Genomic DNA, 13185 nt, shown 5'->3' with positions numbered 1-13185 from the left:
AGCTGCCTGCTACGAGAGTCCGTTCCCCTCTCCGGTCCTAGTTTATACCAGGTGGCAGCAGGGTCCATGGTAGGAGTGGAAATGGTTCTGCAGGACCCATGACTGATGTGGAAGGTAGGAGCCCAAGAACTGGCAGGTTGGACTGGCCCGTGATGTTACCTTCACCCATGATCTTACTTGGCTGGATAGGCCAAAGCTAGTGAGATACAAATGCTGATCAGAGGAGGGCAAGTTGGGGGCAGGCTGACGAGGGGGGGGGGAGGGGAGGGGAAAAGAAGATTGAAGCACATCAGGCCACATAGCTCTAAACATTTCCTGGCACCTCACTTGTCACTGATCAGGTCAGGACCCACAGAGGACAATGATAAACAGTCAGAAGCGCAGTAATGAAAGGTGAAGGGGCTCTTGCCACCCACCCTCCAGCTCAGTGTGTTTTATACACTTTATTCTCACGTATGGTCATACAACTGACAGCACAAGCATCCACAGATTCCCCTCTTCCGCCTAACTCACTAGACCGGAAGTGGATGCGCATGGCTCCTCACGTCTCATGATGGGACGTGTCTGGAGCCCAGCCCAGTCACTCATTGCAATCACCACGCCGGAGGAGGTGGGCCAAGGGTTCTGAAGGAGAGGCTAGTGCAAGGTCAGACAGAGCCTGAATGGGACAGAGCAAACACATGGCCAAGGGGGATGAGACAAGCCTGGAGCAGCAGGTCCGGACAGTCCCCTCATGGGCTGCTGAATTTCAAGGTCAGCTCCAGTCTCACCTGAAGGCAGAATTCAGAGATCCAGTCCAGCTGAGCCAGCCCGTGCTACCCAAACATCCAGCCCAGCTGCAGGCTCATCCCCTTCAGAGCCCCTGTGGAACGGGCTACAGAGGAATGGCTCTGTGCCCCCAGGACAGTTAGATGCTTAGGGGTACTGAGTGACACCCCAGCCCCTGGTGCAGAGGGACGCTGAGGAGGTACACATGGCGGGGAGGGCTAGCCTGCTGCTGTGAGATGAGAGGGAGCCCCTACTTGCATCAAAACCCAGTGTGGAGAGGTATTCCCTTGGCAATGAATTAGGAGTGAATTCTTTACAATGAGTGTGTAGGTGCTGAATTAACAGGCCTAGGCCTGGACCTGGACCTCCATCCCCCAACTTGTCTCCCCTGCTACCCTGCCGAGGGGCCTCAGCCTTGACTTGAAGGGACAGCCTCCAGGAGGAGAGCAAGGTCCATGCCCATTCACTCGCTAGTGGCTGCTGAGCAGGGGGCCGATGGGGATCGTGTGTCAGGCAATAGGGACACCTGTGCCTAGATCCAGCTGGCCACCAAAAAATCAGATGGCAGCAGCCGGGTCTGGCTTGGACCAAGCTCCTCCTAGCCCTCCTGTCCACCATGGCCTCTTCCCCTCCACCCACCTCCATCACTGGCCTCATGCACCGGTTCAATGGGCAAGAAACTTGGCTTTGGGGTTGATCCAGGGACAGCTGGCTCCTGAGACGAGTGCGGCAAGCTCAGGCACCTGGAGAGGCTGGGATCATTAGTGGACGAGAGCTTCTGGGTGGGGCAGGCTAGAGACGATCTGGAAAGAGCCAGCAGGGAAAGTGAAACCTTTAAACACCAGGGACAGTGGGGGAATGGTTTCCCATTCGCCAGTATGCGATGCGGAGGGCGACTGGGGGCCTCCCCATTTCCAGGGACTGGGGCACATCGACCAACCACAGTGTGTTTGGGGTGCGGGGAGCAAAGAGCCATCTAGGTAGTTTGCACCGTCCCAGGTTAACAACCGTCCATTTGATCATGTCCTAAGCAGATCGCCTCCGCATCTGGTTGGTATCTGGAGCACATATGGCATGTGAATTAAGCCGCTTCAGTTGGCACGGCCTGAAGCTTAAAACGTCACATTTCAGTCCTGGTTGCTGGGGCTTTGCCTTTCTTGCCATCGCTGGAACACGGCAGCCCCTTCCTCACCTCTCAGCTCCGGCCCCTCCACTTGAGGACTTGGTCACTGAGCTGGATTTTCTGCCAAGGGCCTCAGGCCTAGGCTGGGGCTGCCTGGAACTGGAACCGGGTTCTGGGAACCTTTGAGAAAAATCCTGCAGAGAAGGAAAACCCCATCCCCGACCACCACACAAATATTAGACAGTGAACAGCCTCTCCGGCCAAGAACCTGCACCCACAGCCTGCCCGAGGAGCATCAGGGATAAGCCAACGGGCAGCTACCTGGGTCCCATAGCCAAGAGGACACAGGAGCTCTCTTGGGCTCTCACTGGGCTGCACAGCCTTGGCCTACTCCCCAGACAGGAGTGCCCTGAGGAGCTGCTACCTGTCTCCCTCCGACACTCGGGGCCCAGGTCTCTGCTGGCGTCAGAGTCATTCCACCCCAGAGAACTGGGCCCTTGCGCTGTGCACAGGATGTTCTCATTTGCTCCACTGCAACTGGTGGCTGGCTTCATCCTCCTGCCTCTGTGGCAACTCCTTAGCTACCCATCCGCGTTCCTGTTGACCCACTGTGCTTAACATACTTCTCTCCCCGCACTCCCACAATTCCTCCCCCACCCAGGTCAACTCCTCCTGTGTCTGACCAGGAGTTGGGAGGTTTGGGGGGAACCCGGGCCTGCCCTCTACTCCGGGTTCCAGCCCAGGGCCCTGTGCGACAGCTACAACTCCCTGGGCTACTTCCCCATGGCCTCCTCCCAACACCTTCTTTATCCTCACCACAGGACCTTCCTCCTGGTGTCTGATGATGCTTGTAGTCCTCAGTCCTCCAACAGTCCACGTTCTCACTCTCAGCTCCTAGTGCCTCTTGCTCCCAGCTCCTCACACGCGCGCCACAAACTGAAGTGAGCTCCTTTTTAAACCCAGGCGCCCTAATTAGCCTGTCTTAATTGATTCGCTGCAGGTGTTCTAATCAGCCTGTCTTGTTTCCAGAAGCTTCCCGATTGTTCTGGAACCTTCCCTGTTACCTTAACCAGGGAAAAGGGACCTACTTAACCTGGGGCTAATATATCTGCCTTCTATCACTTTCCTGTAGCCATCTGGCCTGACCCTGTCACAGTGGGCAGTCTCACCTGAGCCCGGCAGATGTCCAGCATGATCCCTGCCCGAACCAGGCACCAGATCTCACCCACCAGTGAGATGAAGATGTTCATGATGTCCATCCACCGGCCCACTGTCATTAGGAGGATGAGGAGGCCTCCCATCCTCACAAACACCGTCTGATAGACCATCTGCTCGCTGGGGTTATGCCTCTGCTCCTCTGCCAGGAACAAAGCCATCCCACAGTCATGGCATGAACCATTTCCTACCCTCCCTTTGGGCTTGGGCAGCAGCTTCAGCCACGCCATGTGGCTGCTATGGCCAGGAAAATGGCTTAGAAATGGTCCCTTCCGAAGACATTGGGTACAGCTACGCTGGAGGTGTAACTCCCAGCTCGGGCAGTCACATCTGCACTAGCTTTGGTCAAACTAGCGTGCTAAGAACAGAAGAGTAGCTGCAGTGGCACGAGTGGTGGGCTGGGCTAGACACCTGAAGTATGTACCGAGGGTCCCAGGCAGGAACGTTCTCAGGGTGACTAGCCCATCACCGCCACAGCTCCGCTGCTGGTTTTGTATGCGAGCTCGGCCACATCTCATGCCCGTCTCTCTACCTAAGGTGGAAACTGCCCCTGCGGCTCCAGCATAGACGCACCCTTTGTGACACAAGGAGCTTTGCAGCCACATTGCAGCCATGGGAGAGAAAAACTGGCATCTGTTCTGTCCCCAGGGAGGGGCTGCAGGAAGCCATGCTCCTGAGCTGCTGCCCAGGACAGTCCAGATCTCTGCCCTTGGCAGAAATCGGAGAATGGACTGCAGGCATTGGATTTCTACGACCCGTGCTATGCAGGAGGTCAGAAGAGAGGATCACAGTGGTCCCTTCTGGATTTATAATCTGTGGCTCAAGGTGGTGGGAACAGTTCGCAGGACTGTGCTTCACTGCAAGGGCAAAGCTAAATGCTGAGGTTAAGAATGAGAGAGAAACATGCCTGAGCGCTACCAAAACTAAACAAGCAGCGGGAGAGAATTCGGTCCCGTTCTGGTTCCAGACATTCACGCCCACCACACTCGCTCCCCCAACAAAGGGCAAAACAGAAGCGCCTCATCATCAGAACAAGCTCCCATTGGCTGATCATACCCTTGTGGCCAGCTTGACCCCTTGTCCTGCATCCAATAGCTGGACTAGTGAGGAGGGCTTTAAACTAGGTTCACCGGGGGAAGGAGACCAAAGCCCTGAGGTAAGTGGGGAAGCGGGATACCGGGAGGAGGCACGAGCAGGAGCGCGTGAGAGGGGAGGGCTCCTGCCTCATACTGAGAAAGAGGGGCGATCAGCAGGTTACCTCAAGTGCCTATATACAAATGCACGAAGCCTGGGAAACAAGCAGGGAGAACTGGAAGTCCTGGCACAGTCAAGGAATTATGAGGTGATTGGAATAACAGAGACTTGGTGGGATAACTCACATGACTGGAACACTGTCATGGATGGATATAAGCTGTTCAGGAAGGACAGGCAGGGCAGAAAAGGTGGGGGAGTTGCTCTGTATGTAAGGGAGCAGTATGACTGCTCAGAGCTCAAGTATGAAACTGCAGAAAAACCTGAGTGTCTCTGGATTAAGTTTAGAAGTGTGTGCAACAAGAGTGATGTAGTGGTGGGAGTCTGCTATAGACCACCGGACCAGGGGGATGAGGTGGACGAGGCTTTCTTCCGGCAACTCGCAGAAGTTACTAGATCGCAGGCCCTGGTTCTCATGGGAGACATCAATCACCCTGATATCTGCTGGGAGAGCACTACAGCGGTGCACAGGCAATCCAGGAAGTTTTTGGAAAATGTTTTTGGGACAATTTCCTGGTGCAAGTGCTGGAGGAACCAACTAGGGGCAGAGCTCTTCTTGACCTGCTGCTCACAAACCGGGAAGAATTAGTAGGGGAAGCAAAAGTGGATGGGAACCTGGGAGGCAGTGACCATGAAATGGTCGAGTTCAGGATCCTAACACAAGGAAGAAAAGAGAGCAGCAGAATACAGACCCTGGACTTCAGAAAAGCAGACTTTGACTCTCTCAGGGAACTGATGGGCAAGATCCTTGCTGCTCTTAAATACAAAAAAGAAGCTTACAAGAAGTGGAAAATTGGACAAATGACCAGGGATGAGTATAAAAATATTGCTCGAGCTTGCAAGAGTGAAATCAGGAAGGCCAAATCACACCTGGAGTTGCAGCTAGCAAGAGATGTTAAGAGTAACAAGAAGGGTTTCTTCAGGTATGTTAGCAACAAGAAGAAAGTCAAGGAAAGTGTGGGCCCCTTACTGAATGAGGGAGGCAACCTAGTGACAGAGGATGTGGAAAAAGCTAATGTACTCAATGCTTTTTTTGCCTCTGTCTTCACGAACAAGGTCAGCTCCCAGACTACTGCACTGGGCAGCACAGCATGGGGAGGAGGTGACCAGCCCCCTGTGGAGAAAGAAGTGGTTCGGGACTATTTAGAAAAGCTGGACGAGCACAAGTCCATGGGGCTGGATGCGTTGCATCCAAGAGTGCTAAAGGAGTTGGCGGATGTGATTGCAGAGCCATTGGCCATTATCTTTGAAAACTCATGGTGATCGGGGGAGGTCCCAGATGACTGGAAAAAGGCTAATGTAGTGACCATCTTTAAAAAAGGGAAGAAGGAGGATCCTGGGAACTACAGGCCAGTCAGCCTCACCTCAGTCCCTGGAAAAATCATGGAGCAGGTCTTCAAGGAATCAATTCTGAAGCACTTAGAGGAGAGGAAAGTGATCAGGAACAGTCAGCATGGATTCACCAAGGGCAAGTCATGCCTGACTAATCTAGTTGCCTTCTATGAGGAGATAACTGGCTCTGTGGATGAGGGGAAAGCAGTGGACGTGTTGTTCCTTGACTTTAGCAAAGCTTTTGACACGGTCTCTCACAGTATTCTTGCCAGCAAGTTAAAGAAGTATGGGCTGGATGAATGGACTATAAGGTGGATAGAAAGCTGGCTAGATTGTTGGGCTCAATGGGTAGTGATCAATGGCTCCATGTCTAGTTGGCAGCCGGTATCAAGTGGAGTGCCCCAGGGGTCGGTCCTGGGGCCGGTTTTGTTCAATATCTTCATAAATGATCTGGAGGATGGTGTGGATTGCACCCTCAGCAAGTTTGCAGATGACACTAAACTGGGAGGAGTGGTAGATACGCTGGAGGGTAGGGATAGGATACAGAGGGACCTAGACAAATTGGAGGATTGGGCCAAAAGAAATCTGATGAGGTTCAACAAGGACAAGTGCAGAGTCCTGCACTTAGGATGGAAGAATCCCATGCACCGTTACAGACTAGGGACCAAATGGCTCGGCAGCAGTTCTGCAGAAAAGGACCTAGGGGTTACAGTGGACGAGAAGTTGGATATGAGTCAACAGTGTGCCCTTGTTGCCAAGAAGGCCAATGGCGTTTTGGGATGTATAAGTAGGGGCATTGCCAGCAGATCGAGGGACGTGATCGTTCCCCTCTATTCAACATTGGTGAGGCCTCATCTGGAGTACTGTGTCCAGTTTTGGGCCCCGCACTACAAGAAGGATGTGGAAAAACTGGAAAAAGTCCAGTGGAGGGCAACAAAAATGATTAGGGGACTGAAACACATGATTTATGAGGAGAGGCTGAGGGAACTGGGATTGTTTAGTCTGCAGAAGAGAAGAATGAGGGGGGATTTGATAGCTGCTTTCAACTACCTGAAAGGGGGTTCCAAAGAGGATGGCTCTACACTGTTCTCAGTGGTAGCAGATGACTGAACAAGGAGTAATGGTCTCAAGTTACAGTGGGAGAGATTTAGGTTGGATATTAGGAAAAACTTTTTCACTAGGAGGGTGGTGAAACACTGGAATGCGTTACCTAGGGAGGTGGTGGAATCTCCTTCCCTAGAAGTTTTTAAGGTCAGGCTTGACAAAGCCCTGTCTGGGATGATTTAATTGGGGATCGGTCCTGCTTTGAGCAGGGGGTTGGACTAGGTGACCTCCTGAGGTCCCTTCCAACCCTGATATTCTATGATTCTATGACTTGCTCATTGGGAGCTCTCCGTTTTAAAGGTCCCATTATGAACAGTTAGTTCCCATGAATAAGACCAGGGGGTTCCTCCGTCACGCCTGGAAGTGCGCAAAACAAATCCCCTTGCCAAAAAAACCGAGGGCCCTTGGGAGCCTTCTGGCCAGGAAGGAACTCAGCTGGTTTTCTAGTGGCCACGGGGACCTCACCTTGCATGTAGATGACCAGCAGGGTGTAGCAGATGGTGAGCGGCGTCCAGAAGCGTATGGCCTCCGAGGTGGTGAGGAAATCCCTGTTAATCAGTGCGACAGCGGCCAGGTCAGCCACCACGAAGGTGATCTTGAGGGCGTTGCAGAGCAGAGTGGGGATGCCGTGCCAGGTGGTCAGCAGGAAGATGCAGACTCCGCAGTAGCGCTCCTTGCTGTGGAGCTCGTACATGGTGCAGACGTGCCGGGCCAGCCTCCAGACGTAGCAGGTGATCAGGCCGGCGAGGCCCAAGCTGAGGGTCAGGTTGCAGCTGCGGTGGGGAGCCCCCTCCAGGAGGTAGCTGAGGCTGCAGGAGATGCCGCACCCCAGGGAGTACTGGCACAGCAGGTACAACTGGCTGCTGTGCGCCCCCTGCGGAAGCAGAGCACTGGAGATGCAGCACGCTTGCTACATGCCCGTAGGACAGCGGGACGTGTTCCTCGAGACGGAGGCTAGGATTCAGTGGCTGGTCTAATTCCCCAGCACAGCAAATGGAAACCACTCAAGACATCAGAGAGCAGCCGCCAACATGGGGCAGGTAATGTTACACCACAGCCAAGATAATGGTGGTGTAACAAGACGGCCGAGTATGGTGCACATGGTGCAGCACGGGGACTAGAACCCTGCTCCTTCAGATCCACCTCCCCCCGCCTTAGCTAAGGGACTGCCCCAATGCAGGCGGCGCCTTTGTTCTCTGTTGCCGTCTAATGTCCGGCACAACATCCCCTCGCCTGCCCTCCACCTCCACCCCCACCCCCTTGTGGCCTGGGGCCATACGTTAGGACTCTATAGACCCCTGCCTTGAGGTTTCATGAGCTGCAGACCCTGGTAGGTTCTCCCATCCCACAGCAGCCCAGACAAGGGACGGTCTGGTGTGCAAAACCTCTGAGCCTACACTTGCTTCTAATCATGTGTCATCTGACTCTGCCCAGGAAGGGTGGGCCAGTGGCTGGTACCCTAGGCCAGTGGTTTTCAAACTTTTTTTCTGTCAACCCAGTTGAAGAAAATTGGAGCTGGGGATGAGGGGTTTTGGGTGTGGGAGGGGGTCAGGGCTCTGGGCTGGGGCCAAGGATGAGGGGTTTGGGGTGCAGGAGGGGGTCTCTAGGTTTGGAGGGGCTCAGGGCTGGGGCCAGGGATGAGGGGATTGGGGTGCAGGAAAGGGCTCCAGGTTTGAGTGTGGGCTCAGGGCTGGGGCAGGGGGTTGGGGCACAGGCTTACCTCTGGCAGCTCCCGGTCAGTGGCGCATCTGGGGTGCAGAGGCAGGCTTCCTGCCTGTCCTGGCACTGCGGACCGCACTGTGCCCCGGAAGCAGCCAGCAGCAGGCACCGTCCCCGCCAGCTACCATTGGCCAGTTGGAGCCAGTGCTCGAGGCAGGGGCAGCGCACGGAGCCCCGTGCCCCCCCGCTTAGGAGCCGGACCTGCTGCTGGCCGCTTCCAGGGTGCAGCACGGTGTCGGAACAAGTAGGGACTAGCCTCCCTTAGCCGGGCAGCACTGCCGACGGGACTTTTAACGGCCCAGTCGACAGTGCTGACCAGAGCCGCCGCGACCCAGGGCCTTCCATTCCGGGGTCGAGACCTGCAGTTTGAAAAGCACTGTCCTAGGCTGCCACTCAGCCGATCAACGTTTGACTCCTGGCTCTAGTCTCTTGCTCCTCAGAGCAGCAAGGTCTGGAGAAGGAATCAGAGTCAGCTCTGGAAGGGACTGCTCTGCAGCACCTCCCTCAGGCCAGTCGCAGGGTGTTCATAGACTCCACCCATAATCAGGTCATCAGCTAGGGCTGGACGCTTCCTGGGGCAGGAATATTACAGGCAAATGGAAGTTGGAGAACCACGCACAGTGTGGCCTAGTGAATAGAGAACTAAACTGGGACTCATGAGACCTGGGTTCTATTCCTGGCTCTGTGTGACGTTGGGCAAGTCCCTACCCCACTCTGTGCCTCGGTTTCCCCTTCTGTAAAATGGGGATAAATGACACAAACCTCCTTTATTAAGCATTTTGAGATCTACTGAAGAAAAGTGCCCTGTAAGAGCTGGAAGTTATTACTACAGTGCACTAGACTATGCATCAGGAATCCACCCTCCTGATCCAGTCCCAACGATGGCTCATACACGACTACAGAGAGCATCAGGCGATTATTACACAGGCCCTTACCCAGAGACGACTCCTCACCTTATTCAGGGACAGCAGCATAGACACAGCCCTGAGGGAAAACTCCAGCACCACCAAAGCAGCCACGCGATACCCAACCACCGTGAAGATCAACGTCAGTAGAAAGAAGTGGATGTGATCCAGTACGGACCACTGGGAGCGGATGGTCTCCTCCTCCTTCTGCCTGTCCGGGTCACTGGGAACAGAGAGAGACAGGCTCAGGACACAGCTGGCTCAGGATCAGTCCGTGGGGGAATCCCTCCCTTCTGCTGCATTAGGGGAAGTCCAGGTCCCAGGCTGCTAACCTTCAACCACCTTCACCCCCTGTAGCCAGGTTCTTGTAACTCGCCCCTCCGTGCAGTGCCAGAGTGTGGGAACGTCCATTGGCTTCAGTGGAAACAGAGCATCTGCAGGATCAAGCCCCAAGGGGCCGTCCGACTCCCCCCCATCACTCCAACCAAGAGCAGCTTTTCTTGCTTTCTCCTTTGGTCCATCCAGGCCCCTCTCCTGCCTGGAGGCTTCCCCCTGCTCCCCAAGTCCTCCATCCAAGGCAGCCAATAATAACTACCATAGCAGCTCAGGATCCCGAAGTGTCACGTGTCTGCTCTAGTTTATGCATAAAGGCCAGCTATGCGCATCCTGCCCCAGCGAGATGCAACCGGTTCTGGGGGGAGGAGCTCGAGTCAAAGACACCAGGCCTCAGCCATACACTTATGAATGAGGAGCAGGGGATCTTCACAGAGCAGCTGGGCTCGTGGGTCTTCGGGTCTGACCCAAGAGATCCAGGCACACGAAGCTGCCCTAGGTTGGCTCCACCTCACGGGCAGCGACTCTCGAATTCTGGCCACACAAGAGGCCCCCTCAGCCGCAAAGTAAATAATAACCCTGAAGAAACCCAGTTCCAGACGCTTCCCCCACCAAAACTACCCACCCATCTCTTCACTGTCCAGCCCAGCATTCTTTAACCTACGCCAGGTCCCCTGTCTCAGCCCCCCTCCCCGGCAGCTGTTCCTCACAGGTCATCTCCTGGGCTCTGGCCAGGGGGGAGAGCGGATCCACTCTGGTGGTGGGTTCAGGGCCAGGGAAGGGGGTGTTCCCCCTTGGCTTTTGAGGTGGCAGGCCTGCCCTGAGCAGCACTGGGGTGGGGAGGCAGGTGTCCCTAGGCTGGAGCAAGGCGAAAGGGAAGAGACTCCTTCCAGAAGCAGCTGGGGCTGCGTTGAATAGGCTGCAGCTGCTCCAGAACAGCCCCTTCGTGCAGGGGTAGCTTGGTGCTTTCTCCTCCCTGTGCTGCAGGCAAGGGCTCTGGGGCGCACCCCCACAGCCACCTAGAGACACCCAATTCCCAGCCACAGGGGCGCTAGTGTGTCCTCGCAGAGAGGGCTGAGCAGCTCGACCAGCAGAGGTTGCCCACCCTCCAGGATTCATTTCATGCGATGAAACCTCCAGGAAAAAAGCCAGCCAAAATTGGCAACCTTAAGAGTGGCCTGTGCATTGCGGGGTGGGGCACAAAGACTTCTTTTTTGCCATCTTCCCCCCCCCCCCCTTCCCCAAGTGTAATTAGTATCTGGCCCTGCTGGCCCCCAGAGCCAGCCTGAGGACTGTGGGGCCAGCCAGGGAGCTGATCCTTTGGGATACGCCTGATCTGACACGTTGGCCAAGCCAAGAGGGGCCCTGAATGCATGTCTGTAACACGATAACTTTGGAACGCCCTGTCTGATCAATTCCAAAAAGCCAGGGAATGTTCTAGGCATCACTGGGCAGAATCCTACTGATGGGCGGGGGAGGGGTCAGAAAAAACAAAAGGGGGGGGGGCACATGGAGACCCTGGCACGTGGTTTGCAGAGCCAGCAGCTTCAGCCAGGCCTGCAATCCTCTGCAGATCAAAGAGCTGATTGGGGGCAGCCCTTAATACCATCCAGCGTCACACCACCCCCACCCCAGCTCTGCCCATCCTCCCCATAGAGGCTAATGTGCCGACCCCCAGCATTAATAATGGGCTGGAGGGGGGCGGAAGGGAAGCCCACAGAGCCATGGGTATGGGGGAGAGGGAATGTAGGTACAGAGAGCCCCTGGCATGCAGGGCAGAAAGAGAGACAATTTTATGGGGAAGGGGGACACCCTGTGCCCCTGGCATGAGGGAGGAGTGGGGGGATTGCAGGGAGTCCCTGTAGTAGAAGGGGATGAGGGGGCAGCACACAGGGATCTTGGGGGTGGGGGGTGGGGAGGCGGGGAGAGAATGGAGGGATGTGTGCAGTGAGCTGGGCCTACACAAGGCATGAAGTATATCACACCCTTGTGTTATAGGCTAGTAAACAGCGTGCGTGGGGGGGGGGGGGGGGAGGGCCAGGAGGCAGTCTAGCCCCAGATGCCAGTAAATCTTTGCAATCAGATCCAAGGCTCTGCCCAAGGAAAAAGAGCTAGAGACTCAAACAGATTTTCCTCCACCAGGCCCAGGGGCAGCTCCGATACCAGGGGACTGGCAGGAGCCCAGCAGGGGACAGAACCAGCCATTCCAGACAGCCCGGTACGGTCACGCTGCAGGCCAGGATGCTGCGACCCGCCTGGGTTTTAATGCCAGGCGTCAGAGTCCGTTCTTCACCACGTAGCACTCAAGCAGCTCGGGTGCCCATCTCAAGTGAACCCACAGGGCAGTGGGACCTGGGGGCAGGGAGAAAGTGCTTGGAGGAAATCAAAGCTGCTCAGGGAATCATTTTTGTTGGGACAAGCGATTCCTCCCCCACTTACTTCAGACACTGGATGTAGAGATAAATCTTCACCAGGCTGCAGAGGACAGACACGGCACAAGCTCCTATTAGCCCTGCAGGGGAGAAAAGAGCCGGGTGGGTCGTGGGGAAGCCAAGGAGACCAGAGAGGGAACCCAGTAAAGGGCTCTAGCCTCACCTTGCAAGAGAGAGTCCATCAGGGAGGAACCCCAGGCCAAGCCAGGGAGCCAGGAGGCCAGGAACTCAAAGGAGAGCATTTTTCACCAGCACTGAGGAAGCTTGGAATCAGGTGTGGGGAGCTGGTCTCTGCACGGTGAGATCAGTCTCAAAGGTCTGCAGAGAGACTTTTGATAAGAGGCGCCAGGAGCAGGCTAGGGTGCTGGTAAATCATTCTCCATGAGCCCTGCCTGCAATCAGCTGGCTAGAGAGGGCTAGGGGAGTGGGCAGGCCAGCAGCAGTGGGAAGGGCTCTTCACAAGGTTGCCTGGAATTCCTGTGTTAAAGGGACCCAGCCAGGCAAGCTAGTTCTGCAGCTGGGCTACTCAGAACAAGGGTTCACCTAAAGAACTAGTTCCACTCATCGCCCCGTTCACGGCCAAGGAACAGATTTCTGTTGGGCACAAAGCATTCGCCCTGCCAATTTCGCAACCCCAATACTGCAATGTTTTGCTAGCCTAAGGCAGCCTGGCTCAGTAGCAACATGGAGGGGAAAAGCTGGGTTCTGTGCTTGGTTCTGCTACTAACTCAAAGCCTGTGATATTGGGCAAGTTAGTTTGTGGCTTGTGCCTCAGTTTCCCCATGTGTAAAATGCAGCAAATGATGCTCGCCCTCTTTCTGAAGTGCTTCCAACCCCTCTGATTAAGACTCTCCTTAAGTACTGGATATTGTTTTTAGTGCATGAAAACTGACCAGAAACAAAAGTGAACCTGCCCACCCCAGCTTCTCCGCTAGCCTCTGAGCATGAAACAGAAACAGCCAAAACATGGAAAAGTACCAGATTTAAAAAAACCTTTGTGGGT

At 55.1% G+C, this 13185-nt stretch overlaps 1 protein-coding gene across 1 annotated transcript; it reads right to left on the bottom strand.

The window, feature by feature from the left end:
- Positions 1-385: 385 nt before the first annotated feature.
- Positions 386-12504, bottom strand: TMEM82 (transmembrane protein 82). The gene is made up of 6 exons (XM_074975498.1): positions 12346-12504; positions 12190-12262; positions 9466-9640; positions 7259-7667; positions 3061-3248; positions 386-2085 (listed from the first exon to the last, which is right to left on the bottom strand). The coding sequence occupies exons 1-6, from the start codon at positions 12422-12424 to the stop codon at positions 1957-1959; spliced, it is 1053 nt and encodes a 350-aa protein (XP_074831599.1). The 5' UTR covers positions 12425-12504; the 3' UTR covers positions 386-1956.
- Positions 12505-13185: the final 681 nt, after the last annotated feature.

Source organism: Natator depressus, chromosome 18 (assembly GCF_965152275.1).
Source record: "Natator depressus isolate rNatDep1 chromosome 18, rNatDep2.hap1, whole genome shotgun sequence".
In the NCBI taxonomy this organism is placed as follows: Eukaryota; Metazoa; Chordata; order Testudines; family Cheloniidae; genus Natator; species Natator depressus.
This window is presented reverse-complemented; position numbering and strand designations above follow the sequence as displayed.

Excerpts from the sequence above, each read along its gene's own strand:
- TMEM82 (XM_074975498.1), bottom strand. The coding sequence starts at position 12,424 with ATGCTCTCCTTTGAGTTCCTGGCCTCCTGGCTCCCTGGCTTGGCCTGG. Across the intron at positions 3,249-7,258 it reads GCTGGTCATCTACATGCAAG|AGGAGCAGAGGCATAACCCC; the intron begins GTGAGGTCCCCG and ends TGTTCCTGGCAG. Across the intron at positions 2,086-3,060 it reads TGGACATCTGCCGGGCTCAG|GATTTTTCTCAAAGGTTCCC; the intron begins GTGAGACTGCCC and ends CCTTCTCTGCAG.